We start from the raw sequence: 19,555 nt of genomic DNA on the forward strand, positions 1-19,555 counted from the left end.
TATTTGCACATCATCAATATTGACGCAGGTACGAAATATTTATGTAAAAGCAATCCACACAATCACACTGAATTAGACAAAATATGAACTTTTTTTTAAAGTAAATATTTCGTTTGTGAATGCATAATATCTATCTTAAACTCTGATGTTTTGCGAAAAACATTATGTTTTCTGTTGTGATTAAAATGATTTACAACAAGCAAAAGTAAATGCTGCATTTAGAAACAACTTTGGTAGAACTCTCTTCAACTCAGGTAGAGAGGTAACCTTCATAGTCTCGGAATTTTTTGAATGCAAAGAAAAATTTTATGAAATGATATGAAAAGTAAGATAATTGAATATTTCAGTTTTGCCCCCCAAAAATATTGGGCTGATATTTAGGCCATCAAAGATGGCGTCTCGAGCATTATTTCTCACTTATGATTTTAGACAAAACCTTTAAAGAATTTCAATTTATAAAAATTCTGATAGGAAGTTTCGAATCTCATTCCGTCTCCAAACCTCATCAAAGATAGAATACAATTTCACTTTTTTTTTAAATTTAGTTTGGTAAAAATATCCAGGGAGAGCTCACAAACCTCCTTTCCCTAATATCATCGAACATGGTAAAAAATGAGTATTTTAAACTTAATTTCGAAAAATTTCTAGGGTTTTTTTCTTTAACTACCAGCCATTTTCAAATGTTACCAACTAAAAAATATCTACGTCTAAAATTTAATACTTTTAATATTTTGAAGTAATAATACTTGATTTTCAATAGAACAAATTTACATTTTTTGATAGCTTGTTTTGCGTACATGAGGCAAATCTTAAAACTAATTTCATCTTGAATTGCAAAGTCAGAATATTTTGTATAATTTTTACGCAAGGGATTTCTTTTTCAATTACCGATTGAAAAGTCAATAACTACGCAGACTATTAGGTAGTACTTCTTAGTTTTGCTTTTTTTGGTGTAATGCATTAATACATTGATTGATTCATCATAACTTGGAAGTTCCATCCTCTCTCTCTTCCTTTAGATTTTTATTCGATTTTCCCTTTTCTTCACAGACTTTTAGTAATATGAGATGTGACTCGTATCGCCATCTGTAATGTAACTCAGACACTATTCTGAAAATTTTTAATAAATATATTTAATACAAAATTTTGAAACAAAACATCTTAATTTCCTGAAGTCATAGAAAAAGAAAATTGCTGCTCATTGAAATAGTACTTGCACATTTTTCATTTTTGTTCTACTCAAGTTAACGGCGACAGTAAAAATATTGCACGACGAATACCAAATATTTTTCTTAATTGAAGAAACTCGTTTATTTTTCAAATATTTGAAAACCGTATTATAAATACAGGAATGTTGGCAAAGTAAGTACCTAAAACAACTTAGCTTTTTCAAAATCAGGAAATCGGAAATTGGTTTTTAAATTTACAGTTTATAAAGAAATAAACTATGTATAGTATAGTAAAACTTGCGTTGAAACAAAAGTTTTTATTTTTGGCATTATATTTATGGCAGCAACATTTTTTAAGACTTTTTTTTTTTAATTGATGCTCCAATTTGGGAACATTAAAGTCTCAAAAAGCTGAAAGTTTCCTTGAAATAAGAAATTCATCTTTCAAATCCAGTCATGTTATCGTAACCCTGCGGAAAACTCGCTTAACATCTGATACTGTGCAAAAAATGTTGTCTTTTCTGCTACAAGCAGAGCTATACTTGAAGATGGGGACACCATCCTCCAAAATATTTTGTTTTTTAATGTCAAAATAGCGCAAATGGAATCTATATTGGTTTCAAACCACCTTTTCTTTTGCGAAGTCCATCCCCTCCATCCTCCCCATACCCCAAGGTAAATTCCTTCAATTTTTGTTTTTTACTTCCTTTTACAAAAAAAGGAAGTATTGTATTCGCGAAAAAATTTTCACTCAAAAATCCCCCTTAATTTCCATTTTGCTCACCCCCAAATGAATGTTGAGTTTTTTTTTCGATTCGACCACATGCGGAAAAGTGCCTAAGAATGTATAGACACGCGAAATATCCATTTTGACCATCACCGAGGTAATTACAACGACTTTTCTCGTGACGTCTGTATGTATGTGCGTATGTGTGTATGTGCGTATGTGTGTATGTGTGTATGTGCGTATGTGCGTATGTGCGTATGTATCTCGCATAACTCAAAAATGGTATGTCCTAGAAAGTTGAAATTTGGTACATAGACTCGTAGTGGGGTCTAGTTGTGCACCTCCCCTTTTGGTTGCTTTCGGATGTTCCTAAGGGGGTCTTTTGCACCTTTTTGAGGGGAAATCATTGTTAATATCAATGCAAACTTAAGTGGTGTTATAATTTGGTAAACACTTGGTGACGTATCGCCAAGCTTTTGGTCGCCAAGTTTTTTCGCCAACTTGGCGACGATTTTTTTTGTTATAATATTCTAAGATATTATTGGAATTTTTTGTGATGCATGTAAATTAAATATTTGATAATGACTTTAAATGATGGTTTTAAAATATATTGTCACTTTGAATTGTTGTAAAATAATTTCTTGAAATTAAGTAGTTTATTATTATTTTTTTTGTTTTGTTTTTACAAGTATTTTATGTGCAATAGATAAATATATTTATAAAAATGAAATTGAGTAAAGAGTACCTAGAATAATTTTTCAAAAAATAAGCAAATTTATGCTATAAGTAAAACCAGCAGTGTCCCTTCGAAGAAAGATAATCCTATTCATTTTTTAAGAAAACAAAATTACTTAAATCAAACGGATAGTCAAAACGATTTTTACTTCCTTTTACAAAAAAGGAAGTATTGTATTTGCGAAAAAATTTTCACTCAAAAATCGGCCTTAATTTCCATTTTTCTCACCCCCGAATTAATGTTGAGTTTTTTTTTCGATCCGATCACACGTGGATATATGCCAAGGAACGTACAGACACCCAAAATATCCATTTTGACGACCCCCGAGTTAATTACAACGAATTTTCTCGTGACGTCCGTATGTACGTATGCATGTGCGTACGTGCGTGTGTGTGTGTGTGTATGCATCTCGCATAACTCAAAAACGGTACGTCCTAGAAAATTGAAATTTAATACGTAGACTCCTAGTGGGGTGTAGTTGTGCACCTTCCCTTTTGGTTGCATTCGGATGTTCCTAAGGGGGTGTTTTGCCCCTTTTTTGGGGGAAATCATTGTTAATTTCGATGTAAACTCAAGTGGTGTTATAATTTGTCGCACACTTGGCGATATATCACCAGTCTTTTGATCGCCAAATTTTATCACCAACTTGGCGACAAATTTGGCAATTTTTTTAAATTTTAAATTTGGTCTCAATTTGGCTAATGTTGGTGATATTTAGAGAGTAAACAATTGAATCACATTGAATTTGCCAATAATGGGGAAATGACATTAAATTGAAGTAAAAGGAAGTCATGTGATGCACACATCAGCTCGTTTAACTACAGATTTGGCTACAAGATATATTTTTTTGACTTTGAAGAGAAGACAAGCAGAAGGGAAAGCATGTAGAGAAGCATGGGAAGAACTGTTATATAGTTAACAGTTCTCCCCCCAGCGGGTATATAGTTAACTAATGAAGATATTCTTTTCAACATACGACGCTACCGGATTACTATAGCTGGCAAGTAAAGCGAGATTCCTCCGGAGCCTCTTAGTTTAATCTTAAAATTTGTACCATTTGGAACATTAGAAAAATTATTTTCTGTATTGATTGGTGAGAAAAAGGTGAATGTTGTTACGTAATTTAAAAAAAAAAAAAAAAAAAACATTTTATGTAGCTCTTTTTAAAATTTTCCCCAGCACATATTTTTTAAAGAATCTTTTCCCAGTTCCTAGCATTTTGTGACTTATTATTGCAATTATATATTTTTTATGCGCGTAAGTCTAATTTTTCCCCCAGTTGCAGCATGGGCACACCAGTGTCTGGTTAATTTCCAAGCTTCTAAGAATGTATTTTTAGCCCCCAAAGCCGCAAAAAAGAGGGTTATAAGTTTGTTGTGTCTGAGTGTATATTTACACTACGCGCTAGGATCTCTCTTACCTACCAGTAAACTTGGTTTAGCCGGCTGGATGGGCTCCTGAAGACAGCTCGGTTTTTTATTCCCACCAGGAGACGAGTAACCCCTGATCCAGCACTCCCAGAAGAAATGATCTGAAATGAGAACCACGAGGATTTTGTCACTAATAGCGAACACGGAGTATCTTCTGTCGGCTGGCATCGAACCGGGACCCTCCAGTTACGAGATCAACGTCTTGCCGACTAAGCCACTATGGTCTCTGGGCGTACATCTGTCTGTGGTACCATGGCTCCCCCCCCCCTAAACGGATGACCATTTTAATTTTAATTTCAGTTTTCTTGTTTTTTGGACGAAAGGTGACTTGATCGAGCTATACAGGTTTTTAGCTAGGTCTCATCATTTTATGAGTTTGACTGTGCGGGTATTAATTAAAGACCGCAAAAACAGCTATTTGTCGGAACTTTGGTAATGAAAACTTAAGCGCACATTAAAAAAAATACCAATCGTAAGAGCACATTTTTCTGCATTTGTTGAAACTTATTTGGAATTTTTTTAACTAAATCTAACTAGCGTAATGTAACCCTCTCAATAAATTTTGCGCGATCGGTAACGATATAATTGTTGAAGGAAAAAAAAAGCTTAGTCATTCAAAATGTTAATCTGTTACCATTTTATTTTTGTTGACAAATAAAATACTTGTATCTGGTTCTAGTGCATAAAATCAAGGGTTTTAGATGGATTTTTCATTTTCCCTCTTGATTCTGCTTTCGCGATTAGCACATTTAACTACTTGTGATGGTCTTTGCATTTTCGAGTTTCCCACGTCAACAAGAAAAAAGTAAACTGTATTTAAATTTCATATGTCTTTTGATCCAAGAGGTTTATTTCAATAGGAGTTTTGACAGTCAGAGACATTTCGTAAAATTTTAATTGAACATAAGATTTTGTGTTAGTGATTAGGTGAAGAGTTAAGTGGAAATATACTATTTTTCTTAAATTAAAATTCAATAATTAAAAAAATACGTCTATAAGATAAAAGATTACCTAAACAAAAGATTTTTCCTTTAAAAAATCGATTTATCTTTTGATTCAATAATCAAAAAAAGCTTCTCTTAGAAATTGCGCTCAATATACCAGTCGAAGATACTTTAGTAGGTGTCACGTCAAAAGGAAATATTTCATATTTCCCAAGGGCAAAAAGGATATAAACTTCCGGCAACGCAAAAAAAGAAAGAAATAGAATTGGATTTTTGTCAAGCTTATGAATTTAGATTACGGGAGAAGCTGTATTTGCAACCAAGGGAATTGTCGGGGGACAGAAACTTGTACTAAAAATATCCTCACAATTATACTTAAAATAAAAGGAATATGACGTTTATTTAACAAAAGGATTTCTTCATATATCATGCACGTTTTTTCATAAATTTTTCTGTTTCACATGATATTTGAGACGAAGATCCAATTATTGCGATCATCTATGCTGCCTTTAACTAATTGATTACTTCAGATAATACACCACTGTATAACTTATCAATAGCAGAAAAACGATTTAAATACCGCTGTGTGATATTTTACACAAGTGACAAAAAAGTAGGGAAACATGGGGCAAAGCGAAAAGGTGAAATATTTTCTCTACTTTTAGCTCCTCCTATATGGCATTATTTTAACTATGTAGTACTATATGTAGTCTATTCCAGTCAGGAAAAAAATAGCGCGGAGGATTAAATTATTTGATGATACAGGCAATTTTTAAAAAATGACTCATATTGAAATATTTTGTTGCAAGTCACAAATTATTTTTGTTACTATAAAATGATAAAATGATTGTTATTAACATTTTAAATGCTAATTGAGGCCTCCTAATATTTAATGCCGTACCTATTACTTATTTTAATATTAAGCTTTTTTTGTATTTTAAATAAATTGTACAACAAGTCAAGTACATACGGGGCAAAGGGGATGGGGCAAAGTGAAGTAGTATGTTTCATTTTACTCACTCAGTCATTTAATATAAATCACTTACGTTTTCATTTATTAATTAACTCATTTACATTCCTTCAGTAATTCACTTATTTATTCATTCAATCACTTATTTTCTTATTCATTAATTCTTTTACTCGCTGATTTATTTTTCTTCACATATTAATTAATTTATTCATTCAACCTTTTATTTACTAATTATTTTTATCAAAAATATGTTTTTTAATCGAATAGAAAATATTTCATTAGAAAAATATTTTTTTTTTACTTTGCCCTAAGAAAATGTTTTTACACTTTTTTTATAACTCCAATTTACTGCCAAAATTAAAAAAAAAATACTGTTTCGACGCAAATTTTATTATAATTTTATTATAAAATAGAATGTTCTTTCTTTTTGTGCTGTAATTTTCAAAATCAATTTCCGATTTGTTCATTTTCAAAAAGATCAGTCATTTTAACCATTTCACTTTGGCTCCACATACTTGGGAACACTTATTACCAGTAAAAATGAGATTAAGGTTGGAATTAGGAACTGAATTTTGAAGGCGAAAGATGCTACTTCGGTTTAAAGAACCAATTAAAATCTAAACTCATCAATACTAATTCAAAAATAAATCTGTACAAAACCCTTATAAGATCAATCATTTTATATGTTACTTGGGAAATTATTGGGAAATTAACAAAACAAAGGAAAACAGGCTGCTCAATTTTGAAAGAAAGATCCTGAGGTCAATTTTTGGAGCAGTAAAACAAAACAATACATAGAGAATAGGATGGTTCAAGAAAACTTTTTTTCAGCTAGAGTCCTGGACACCTCCTTTTTTTTATTTTTATTTTTTTTTAGACTTACTAGTACAGTGTCGACAAAAAGAAATCTTTACATTCAGTTGCCAGTTGAAAACTTTACGTACAAACTTCTTGTTATGATTTTATCTGGCATGCTCCCTAGTTATTTGGTCAAATACCAAATATTCGAATGGATTGTGACCGAATATTTGGTATGCGGCCAATTCACAAGGGAACATGCCAAGTGAAATCAGCCCCTTAGTTGTGGTAGAACATACCATGAGGGCTGTGGACTATCTGAACATGTGGCAGATCAGATGCACCCTTATATGACATCGGTCTTCCTTACTGGAAATGGCATCTTCTAGCAGGACAACGGCTCATGTCACAAGGCTAGAAATGTGCTGGAGTGGTTCCAGCAGCATGATGAAGAATTCTAATTAATGCCCTGGCCACCAAACTCACCGGATTCAAATCCTATAGAGCACATTTGGAATTTCATGCAAAGTAGCTCAGAACTGAAACACCACCATGTCAGGATATCTCAACTTTGCATGACCGATGCATTAACATTTGGCACCATCTCCTCCAGACGTTGACCAAGAGCTTGTGACATCCATGCCAAGACGAGTCGCAGCTGTTTTGCAGGGAAAAGGTGGCACAACGCGTTATTGTTTGGGTGGTCATAATGTTTTGGCTCATCAGTATATATATATATATATATATATATATATATACACTGTAAAATTGCTTCATTTAATTTACTAATGCTTTTCCGTAAATTTACTGTACAATTTCCCCTTATAAATAGAAAAGTTCCGTTCCGGATTGATAACGGAACTTTTCATGGAATTACTGGAAATTTTATTTTACTACTAACTTTAATTTTCTTTTACTTTAATTTTCTTTTACTACGCGCACTAACAGAACATGTCCGTATGCGATCGTTAGAGGGAGCCTTGGTCCGTGAAAAAACGGAATATCTCCAGCGTAGAAGATTTTTTAAGTATTGAGTGATAGTAACAAATGAGTAATGGCGGCGAAGCACGTTGTTTATTTCGTGCATGGAGATAGCTGTATACTGAGCATTTTTCGAACTTTTTCCTCTTCTCCATCAACATCAAATCGTTTTGAACAACAGCAGTGATTACTGCATTAACTGAAACGCTTGGAACGTTTGTTCGTAGGCTACGGTTAGTTTGTTTATCTTGCAACAATGGCGGATGCCGTAGCGGTCAGAAATCGTTATCGCCCGAAGACGAAGTTTTTGTATCTTCTCATCCGGGATTGATTGCAGGTGAGTGTTTACATTTTTACTACAAATAATTACTTTTTGAATTCTCTAACGATGATTGCTGCTTAAAATTAAGTTTTTATCTAGTTTGAACATTTAATTTCCCGTAGATCTTTGTTTAAACATTAAAACATCGTGACAAGTTTTTAAAATTAAAAAACTTCTAATAATATTGAAAACTTTTGTTTGCTAAGGGGATATTTTACAAAATTGTCTCGAATAACTAGGTAATTGTTAGATGGGACACCATTGAGTCTTGATTGTTTTATTGTTAATGAAGAATATTTTCTGCCTATATGTAAGGTTAATGTAAAGATATTGCTTATTACTTAAAATACTACTGTTTTTTTAATTTTTTTTATTAATTTATTTTAATTTCTATGAATAACAACTATGTCTGTATAAACTTGCTTCTTGCAATTGATTAGATTTCAATTAACAAGTTGAAGCATCTGGTTTTAGTTAACTACTTGGGTTTTCAATTCTCTCCCCCCCCCCCCCTATTTTTCAAACTTTTAAATGCTTGTTATCTACATTAATGAATGTAATACATAATTTTTCAAGGAAATGAATATAAAAAAAAATGTATCAATCATTAAAAAAAGCATTATTTTGAGAACTTTGAATCATATTATTCTAAGCACTTTAACATTCCAGATGCTGTCCACTTTGAATCCTCTCAGCACTGGAACCTTCCAAAGTGAGCCGGAGAATTTATTGATGGAATGCGGATTCAACTGTGCAACTGAGTGAACAAAACTCCTTGAACAGAAAAGGGAAGTTTGCCGCGAATATGCAAATTGTAAGTATAAAACATGTTGTTTTACATATGCATTAGGGCTGGGCGTTGGATTGATGCATCGTCAAAAACCAGTGTAAACCCTGGATTGTTAAATCGGTTTCTCATTTTTCTCTTAACCAATGCATTGGTTCCACACTGACTACGAATCGAAGCTCCAATGAACGGACACCGGTTTACTATTATTGCCGTTGTAATATCTTTATTGTTTCAAAACGCCACTGGAAGCGGCACCCTGATGGGAGGTCACTGTGAACTACCAAAAGTGTTCTACGTCGACAATTTTTTCTGATGATTCTGTAAATTTGGACACTTCAATGCAAAACTGTTTGAAATTTTTAAATAGTGATGTTTAATGTCTCTTCTCATTAGATGCACGTTTGTGTTCATGCTCGTATTTTATCATTCGGTAAAATTCAGAGTATCGTTCGGTAAATTAAAAAATCATCCCTTCCCGAACATTTAAAAGCGGGGTTGTCTGTAAAGAAGTATCATAAGTGAACGAACAACTTTCACTTTTCAGAAAACTTGCAGTAAATGCAATTGTTTTTAAAAACCTTTTTGCAAAAAAAATATTGATGAACAAAGTTGATCAGATAATAACTCTACAAAACAAAGCAAAATGAAATCTCAAAATAGGAGCAAAGGTTGTATGCACGAATTTTATTGCTTTGAGTTACCTCTTTCCAAATGCAAGATGATATTGCTCCCACAAGCTTGCATCTGTTTGTATTGAAAAAATAGGTTCATTGTAGTTTCAAAACAGATGACTAATATTTATTGCTACCTTGTACACAGTTTTTTTTATTTTTGACAATTTTTTGCTGGTGCTAGAACGTGTTTGTAGCATTTATACTTTTTCATTTAGAATATATGTATTTTTTAAAATTTAAACAAGCAATTATAAGTGAAATGAAGAAAGGAAAAAAAAATGTACATTTTGGTGCATCATAACATCGTGATGTAAGGTTGGCGATGCATCACAATGTAGAAATCCCTACAATGCCCAGCCCTATTTGGAAACATAAATATGCATGTATAATGAATATAGTATGCATATGCAGGAGTTCGACAAAAAATGTGAACTCTTGAGAGGTAAAAAGAAATTGTAGGTTACCGACAAATTACATATCCGAGTTAATAAGGAAAATCTTAGCTTCTGAAAGAGTCTTGCTCTAAAACAACTTGTCGACATTTTTTTTTTCTTTTTTTTAGTCACTCGGTGACCTGTTGGATCCAGTATATTTGTAGATCTGGTGCCTGACCTGTTACTTTGAGATTTTCAATACTGAGGAGCAGTGGCATAGCTACATCAAGTGGTGTGGGTAACTGAATTTTGCGAGGCCCCTGATTGTAACTAAAAATTACATTTGAAGCACTATTAATTGAATAAAATATTTCATTTTTCACTTTGCTCCATAAAAAAAAGTTGAAAATTTCCCCCTTTTTTTGAAACTGCAAATTTACTGCCAAAATTAAAAAATACAGTTTCAATGTTAGTTTTATTTTAAATAGAATGTTCTTTCTTTACGTACTATAATTTTCAAAATAAATTTCTAATTTTTTCACTTTGAAAAAGCTCAGCCATCTTAACTATTTCACTTTGCCCCACATTGCCCTACTCAGCACAAATGGCTGGCTGTTTATCAGCTACTAGATTACTATGAATTATGACGACAAAATTTACACACATGAAAATGTTCTGCTTTAAGTCTAACAAAAGTAATTTTTAATTATTGCAGAGTAATCTAGTTTTAACGACATAGCTGCTTTAGCAAATAAAACTAATAAAGCAGACAGCCTATCCTAACCCAACACACTTCACAATTTGTTCTAAAATGCAGAATGTCTGTAAACCGAATTCAATAATAATTTAAAGAGTAACTGATGTTAAACAGAAGTCTTTCCTCTTGCGGAAGGATATACTTTAAGTTTAAAAACCCGATTGGCACTGAGAAATAAAGCCTAACAATATTTTACTGTTTTAAAAATAATTTTTTTATGAAAAAAAAAGTTTCCATGAAAAGTTTTTCAGGTGTATAATAATCAGTCAGAATCGGAATAATATAATTTTTAGTTTTATGTGGGGAGGGGTTAAGGAGACCAAACTAAGAAGGCGTAACCTTGGCTCTCGTTGACCTGAGTTCAACTATAACATATACACTGAAAAAATTAATTCTGCACTAGCTGCAATTTTATACGATTTTGTGGAATTGTGCATTATTGCATCCTTCCAAATAAATGCGAAAGGAGATTGAAAGCACAGTACAAGGACAAATTATAAACATAAAAAAATAATGATTTTTTGCGGGGGGGGGGAGAGAATATAGTAGAAAAACATCCAGGTATAACTCCGTGATATTTATTGTGATTCACAAATTCATGATTCCTTTCATAACAGTTCTTTTGAAGTTTTTGAATAATATTCTCGAAACAATTCTTATAACCTGCTAAAATATTATTTTTTCATGGATAAGTTTTGTTTTGTTTCTTGAGAGTCAAGTAATGATGTTCGGAACAAAAATTGAGTTAGCAAATAAAATGTTACACTTACTATAGTTAGGGCAAACCTAACCTGGAAGCATTGTGAAAGCTAAGCATATCCGAAGCTCAGTATTACTTGGCTGCCAGGTTAGGTTCGCCCCAACTATAGCTAGGCGAGAATTAGAAGAGATCGAGAATTGTTTTTGAGCTATTGGCTGGCACGTTCAATTCTAACATATAAACTACTCCACACTGCCACTTTTAAAATTGAAAGTATTAATTTAAAAATTGTTGCAAAAAAAATGCATGGGTGTTTACAAATTAACTGTTTCTGAAGTAAGATGCCTAATTTCTCTCCAAATTTCGACAGTGCTGTTGACTACTTTTTTTGCTTGCTGTCAGCGTATTACCTCATTGTCAAGAAAAAAAATGTCAAATATCTTACCGTAGGTAATTGATGTTTTCATCTGCATGTTTATGACATGACACTTGGTAATTTATTCAATAAAATGTTCATGTGTTAAATATTTTTGATATCATGCATTAATACTTTTATTCTTGTAATTTAGGTTTGTGACATTAATTGTGAAAAATTGGAATCGTCCAGAGATGGCCAAGTTGTACCTATAAATCTTATTTAATCTCTATATATGAGTGCAGAAATAAAATGGTACTAATGATGACAGCAAAGCAAACTATTAATTCGACATTGGCACAAGCAAAAAAATTTAAAAAATTGTGTAGCACAAGATCTGCAATAAATGATTTCGTACTTGTAATAAATGTTTTGTTTTATTGAAAACAATGTTAACTATGTGAAAAATCTTAAGAGATGCACAAGTTATAATGTTCAAATAACTAGCTTTCAAAGTCTTTTCATTTGTTTATTTGATTGGTATTAATGGGCAAAGGCCGCTTACATGTGCCATTAGCGACATGCATACAATGTGTTGGTACAACCAACAGCTAACAACCAACTGACTAATAGAATGCAATGCGTCCCTTGCAGAGGCGCATTTCTTCCCATGATGCAACAGTTCAATGACGCAACTTGGGATCTTCCCGTGACGCAACATGGCCGCCCGGGATGAAATATAATATATTTCAGAAATTATACAATTCCAGGGCCTGATTAACACACGGTCCGGCGGGTCCATGGACCTGGGCACCACAAATTTAGGGGCACCAAAATAGCCTAGCCTAAATTCTCATTTTACTTTTTCTCAATTTTAAGGGAGAGGGGGCTCAAAATTTTTTAAAAATCACCTCAAAAACTCATAAAGTTAAAAAAAAAATTATAATGAAAAAATTGCCTATCAGCAGCTGTTCCAGTGAACGTTCCTTTTCATTTTTGAAAAGAATCAAAAATCATTTGAGAAGCTGCATTTCTCGGGATAATTGACAGGTGTTTTCCCTTAATGACCATTGAAAATTCTGTGACATCAAACATAGATTTCGATTATTTGATCGATACATATGCCTCTGTTAAAGCCAGAAAGAAGCCTTTTTAAAGCTTGATGTCAGAATTAGTAAGATTTTTTTTTTTTTGCAGTTTTAAATTGTTTTTTAAGTCTTTTTCGCCTTAAGAGGCAATTTTAACTGTGATTAGTTTGGTGACTATCAAGTGTTTGATATTCAAATCCCAGGTTTCTTTTTAAATGTAGTAATGTTCCTTTAAAATATAGTTTCTAGTATACTAGGCTTCTAGTATGAAACATTGACTTTAAAATTGTGCGGATTTTCTCATGGGGGGGGGGGGCACCAAATTCTACAGAGGACCTGGGCACCAGTTTGGCTTGATCGGGCCCTGTACAATTCAGTTGAAAAATCGACAACATAACAAAACACATGAATGATTAAGATATTCATAAAACTGATAAAACGTAATAAAATAAGTATAGTATAAAACACAATATACATGAAGAATTTGTCGAATTAAATTGTATTATCTTGAGTTGGCAACAAACATAATTTGGATATGGGGCGTTGAAATACACCAGTTGCAGTTTTAAGTTTACAAGTACGAATTATTCCATCCTTTCCTGGAATCACCTCAATAATTCGGGCAAGGACCCACTTGCAAGGTGGAATATTTTCTTCTTTTAATAGCACTAAAGCTCCTATTTTCATATTTTCTTTTTTAAACTGCCATTTACCACGCTGCTGCAAATGATTTAGATAGTCCGTGGACCACCGCTTCCAAATACTTTGGACGTATTTCGTAATACGTTGCCAATGTGATAATCTATTATCTGCAATATTTATAACATTAGGTTCAGGAATTGCACAGATAGGACGGCCAATCAAAAAGTGCCCAGGAGTTAGGACCTCAAATTCATTTATGTCTTCTGAAAGGGGAAATAAAGGCCGTGAGTTGAGTATCGCTTCGATTTGAATGACAAGAGTTTCAAAATCCTCTAATGTAATTTTACTATTCCCTAATGCCCTATGGAGGTGATGTTTAAAGGATTTGACCCCAGCTTCCCATAAGCCTCCGAAGTTCGGAGAACGCGGGGGAATGAATTTCCAAGTTATGAATTCACTGGCTAAGAAATTTGTTAAGTCCTCGTTAGGAGAATTCAGCATTTTTTTGAATGAATTCAATTCTGAACATGCACCCTTAAAGTTAGTGGCATTGTCAGAAGTGATAGTTCGTATTTTACCTCTCCTAGCACAAAATCTTTTTAGAGCGGCGATAAATGCTGCAGCGGATAAATCGCTTACAATCTCCATATGCACGGCTTTGGTTGACATGCATACAAAGATTGCTACGTAAACCTTTGAGTAAACTCCTTTTCTTTGATTTTTGTATTTTATATAAAATGCTCCGCAAAAATCTACACCACAATGTAAGAATGTTGAATTAGGTGTAACACGTTCAGAGGGAAGTTGTCCCATTAATTGATCCATTGGTTCTGGTCTTTGCTTAAAACATGTAACACAAGTGTGTACTACCTTTCGAGCAATGCTTTTTGCCTTGAGAGGCCAATATTGCATCCGAACTTGGTGTACTAAACCTTGAGCACCAATGTGCAAATATTTTTTATGAACATATTCAAAAATTAAGGCAGTAAGTTTGTGATCACTAGGCAAAATCAATTGATGCTTGGAATCAAACGGTAAATTCGAATTTTTTAGTCTACCCCCTACTCTAAGCATTGAGTTGTTATCCAAAAACGGATCTAATGATTTTAACTTAGAATTAGGAGGAACATTTCGCCCTTTTCTTAGAGCATCTATTTCACATGGGAACTTACCTTCCTGAGCTTCTTTAATGAGATATTCGGTAGCAAACTGTAACTCACTGGTAGTGAGATACTTACTTGTACTTTTGATTCCTCTGTGGAGGATATTGTTTCTAAACCTAAAAATATAACTACATATTCTAATTAGCTTACTAAAATTATTTGTTCGACTATACAATGTCTCAATAAATTCAGAACTGCAATGAAGAGAAAGAGAAATATTAATCTTAGAGTCATTCTCAATGTCCCTATATTTCACTTTAGTCTCTGACAAATAGTCTGTCTCAGGAACATCAATTGTCTCTTTGGGGACAGGAAGACTATCAGCTGCCAAAAATTTTGGTCCCTGGAACCACATAGAGTTCTCTAAAAGATATCTAACACTAGAACCTCTGCTCAAGATGTCACACGGGTTGTCCTTCGTGGAACAGTGAAACCAAGAAGTTGAATCTGTTAGTGCTTTGATTTCCATGACACGGTTAGCAACAAATTGCTTCCATCGCTTTGTAGAGCCTTTAATCCAATAAAGCGCTATTTTAGAATCCGTCCAGTAATATGCTGTAGACGTTATCTTCTTGTCGAGGATTTCTTTCACTTTAGTAGTTAATCTCGCACTTAGCAAGGCTCCAAGCAGCTCCAATCCTGGCACCGCCACAATCCCTAAAGGTGCCACACGGCTCTTTGAAGTTATGAGATTCACATAAATTCCATCGCGTGTTTTCACTCTTATATAAACTGCAGCTCCGTATGCTTTCTTACTGGCATCGCAGAAGCTATGAATTTCTATTATGTCTTCCGTGCTGGTTGTATCAAGTACTAATCTTGGAACCTTCAGTTCCTCTAAAAGAGGTAATTCAGCATGCCATTGCCTCCATTCTTTTTCCATTTTCGGAGGTAGGCTTTCATCCCAAGAGATGTTTTCCTGCCAAAGCTCCTGAATTAAGCACTTTAATCTTACTGTAAAAGGTGATATTAATCCCAAAGGGTCAAAGATCTTTCCTATTGTTTGCAGTATTGTGCGTTTAGTATCCTTACAATCTAAATCAAAAAGGCTTCTAATATCTATTTTCAAATAATCTTCATTTGGGTACCAAGGCATACCTAAGACTTTAGTCTGATGAGTATCTAAATTATTGTTTGAATTCAAAGGACAAGTATCGAACTTTTCCGTTTTCCAGTTCTCCATCAAGCCAGCATCGTTGCTGATCCATTTTCGAAGAGTCATCCCAGCGGCTTGCATAATATTTTTTGCACTACGAGAAATTTCAAGTGCTTCTTTAAGATCCTTACCACCGGAAATTAAGTCATCTACATAAAAACAATTATCTAAAAGGGAAATTGTTTGAGGACAGTCATTTTTATATTTTTCTAGATGATGTCGAATAGTTGCTGAGAGCAAAAACGGGCTTGAACTTACTCCAAAATTAACGCGCTTGAATTTTAATATTTTGAAATCCTTGAGAGATTTAAAATCTTCATTAAACCACAAGAAGCGAACAGCATCGCGATCCTTTTCTGCTAGCGAAATCTGCAGAAAGGCTTTTTCGATATCTGAAATAAAAGCTATCTTATGCAATCTAAACTGCACTAAAATATCGAATAGAAGAGGATTTATATTTGTGCCTGGCCACAAACAATCATTTAATGACAGTTCATTACCCTCATGAGAACTTGCGTCAAAAACTATTCGAACCTTCGTTGTAAGTTTGTCTTCCTTACAGACTGCATGATGAGGCATATAATAAGTAGCCTTGTGTGAATCAGGTTTATCCCCTTCCACTTGTTCTATAATCCCTTGATTTATATAATCTTTGATTATTTCAGAATATTGATTATACAACTCTTCATTTCGATAAAATTTTCTCTGTAGTCCTTCTAAACGTTGTTTAGCAATATTAAAATTGTCCTTCAATTCTTTCCAATCCCTTTTCCAGGGTAATTCAACCTCATAACGATCTTTTACGAACCTAACAGTTCTATCAAATATGTTCTGTGCTTGGTCTTCTTCCAATAATTTTGAATCCTCATGTTTGATTCCTATAGATTCTAGCTCCCAAAACTGTTTTAAATTATTATTCAGCTCATCAAAGTCCCTAATTAGATGACACTGAGCATAGCTAACGGACGGTTTTATTTCGTCCAGAACTCCAGTTGGAATCCATCCGAAAACTGAATCTTGCAATGTAAGTTTATCGTTAACTTCAAACGTAGAATGTTTTAAAATTTTATAAAAGAATTCAGCTCCAATTAAGGCATGAATTTTTCCTGGTTTGAAAAACGCAGGATCAGCAAACTCAATGAAAGAAGGAAATTTTATGTTTGAAACGTTTAATTGAGTTGATGGAATAACGTCTGTAATTTTAGGCACGAGTAGAAAATCCATGTTCTCTTTGAATGTTTCATCAGAATTGGAAACAAGAGTATTAATTTTGTTTCTTATGTTATGGACTGATCCATTTAATCCAATTATTGGAACATTAATTGAATTCCTCTTAAATCCTAACAGTTCAGCACATTCACTTATTAGAATATTTACGTTAGAACAGCTGTCCAAGACCGCACGGATACGTATTCTTTGGCCTGAAGAATTTCTAATGAAGATAAAACATGTGCTTAATAACACGGATCTTTTTTCTGTCATGACATTACTAAGTGTTTGAAATGTTTCAGGCTGCTTTGCGTTTCCGAGATTTATTGCAGAAGATGACGCAACGGATATTGGTTCTGGGTTATCTCCGAAATATTTACGCGAGTTCAAGGTCGGCGCCTCTAAAGGAGCTTCGGTTTGGCTCCTATCTTCTTTTTTCTCTCTGTGGAGAAGTGAATTATGTCGCAGAGCACAATAAAAGCAAGACATTTTAGAATAGCATGATTTCACCGTATGATTTATATTCAAACAGTTAACGCATAGTTTATTTTGTTTAACGAAATCGTATCTTTCCGATACATTCATTTTATGAAACTCGGAACATTTATTCAAACCATGAGAGTTCTTGCACAAAATACAAATCTTTGGTTTAGCTTTTTCATTCGAATGAAGTACGAAGGTTTTTGTTTTATTTGAATAAGAGTTGGACGGTTTGTTGAGTGCCTTGTTAGCAATATTTCTGTTCACACTTTCTAGTGTAGAACTTCTATTTTCCAGAAAGGAGATCAATTCCGCGAACTTCGGATATTCTTTTTTCGTCGTAGTGTATTCAAACAATTTTCTTGTTTCCCTATCTACTTTTTGCAGTAGGATATTGATAAGGAAAGCGTCTGACAGATCATTTTGCTCATAATTTAGTACTTTTAATGCTCTTATATTTTTATGTATGCAATCGACGAATTTTCTTAATTCTTTGGCAGATTCATGTTGAATTTTTTCGTAATTAATTATAGCTGCAATGTGTGTATCCACCATTAATCGGTGATTTTCAAACCTTTCTGTTAGTGCTGTGAACAAAGAATGAAAGGAATCATCAGCACTTTCTAGTTGCTTAGCTTCGGTATTTAAAGATGCGCGTAAATAGTACAGCTTTTGTGTATCGTTTAAGTGATCATTGTTTATGATTAAATTGGTAAATTGTACCTTGAATGTTGACCATTCGTCATATTTACCGGAAAAAACAGGTAAAGGTATCTCGGGAAGCTTAACTTTCATATTATTCAATTTTTTGACATCGTTATTTTCAACATTCCTCTCTAACTGAGGTACTTCTTTAATAGATATGAGAAAGGTGTTTAGGCTTACCTCTATTTCTTCGAGGCGATCATCTATATCTTCGAATTCCTTGTTCAGAGCAGGCAAGTTCTCAATGTCCTGGACTTCATAATATGCCTCCCTTATTTCCGAAACTTTCAACTGAAGTTCTTGCAATTTTCGAATTTTCACTTCCAATAAGGTACTTGTAAAAGCCTTCGATTCGGAAATATCTTTCACAAAGTTTTCTAGCTTAGTTGTGGCACTTTTCAAAGTACCTTTCATGCGATTTAGTTTATCCATAGGTTGGCTCTGGAATTATGACGGACCACTATGAAAAATCTTAAGAGATGCACAAGTTATAATGTTCAAATAACTAGCTTTCAAAGTCTTTTCATTTGTTTATTTGATTGGTATTAATGGGCAAAGGCCGCTTACATGTGCCATTAGCGACATGCATACAATGTGTTGGTACAACCAACAGCTAACAACCAACTGACTAATAGAATGCAATGCGTCCCTTGCAGAGGCGCATTTCTTCCCATGATGCAACAGTTCAATGACGCAACTTGGGATCTTCCCGTGACGCAACACTATGCACAATTGATAAGTTTCAATAATTTTGATAAAGTTAAATTTTGTGGCAGTTATTGTTAAATAAAACATCGCACAGTTAATTACAGGAACTTTTTTTTGTCGGGGGGAGGGGGAGAGGAGGGTATTTTTGTGAAGACTGATTTAAAAAAGAAAAAAACAGTTGGTATGATTTGCGTTTATTTCATATGTTTTGCAATTGTTTGTTGATGAAAGATTTTAATACAAGAAAATGCAAAGCAAATACATTCCCAGATAGCTGTTATATCTTCCCTCTATACCTTCAAAAGAGAAAGATGCATAGTTTCTGCATAGTAAAAATGTGTTTCCTCACTTTTAGGAAGTTTCACAAATTTTTGAAAGTTGAGGAAGAAATTTGTGCAAATGCTGTAATAAAACTGCTTTTCTTTTTCTTTTTTTTTTTTTTTTTTTGCTGTTTTTCAAAAAAAAAGAAAAAAATATATGAGCTTTTAAAATCTGCAAATGTTAATACATTATGCTTTAATTGCGCAGCTATATTTTCAAAATAATAGTTTTTAAACTGAAAATATACGTGCATAAAACGGAAAATATTTATATTATAAACTGAAAACATCAGTTCATGAAACGGAAAATATCTACATTAAAAACTGAAAACAACAGTTCACAAAACGGAAAATATT

The 19,555-nt window shown here is 33.4% G+C and overlaps 1 protein-coding gene across 1 annotated transcript; it reads right to left on the reverse strand.

The window, feature by feature from the left end:
- Positions 1-14,808: 14,808 nt before the first annotated feature.
- Positions 14,809-18,602, reverse strand: LOC129226778 (uncharacterized). Its single transcript, XM_054861407.1, has 3 exons — positions 16,277-18,602; positions 14,877-15,943; positions 14,809-14,814 (listed from the first exon to the last, which is right to left on the reverse strand). Exons 1-3 carry the CDS (start codon positions 18,600-18,602, stop codon positions 14,809-14,811), a joined length of 3,399 nt encoding a protein of 1,132 aa, XP_054717382.1.
- Positions 18,603-19,555: the final 953 nt, after the last annotated feature.

The sequence above is a fragment of the Uloborus diversus genome, chromosome 7 (assembly GCF_026930045.1).
Source record: "Uloborus diversus isolate 005 chromosome 7, Udiv.v.3.1, whole genome shotgun sequence".
Lineage (NCBI taxonomy): Eukaryota > Metazoa > Arthropoda > Arachnida > Araneae > Uloboridae > Uloborus > Uloborus diversus.

Coding starts and splice junctions, on each gene's coding strand:
- LOC129226778 (XM_054861407.1), bottom strand. CDS start 18,602: ATGGATAAACTAAATCGCATGAAAGGTACTTTGAAAAGTGCCACAACT. Junction 15,944..16,276: donor TGACGCAAGTTCTCATGAGG/GTAATGAACTGT, acceptor TTTCCCTTTTAG/ATAATTGTTTTTATGTAGAT.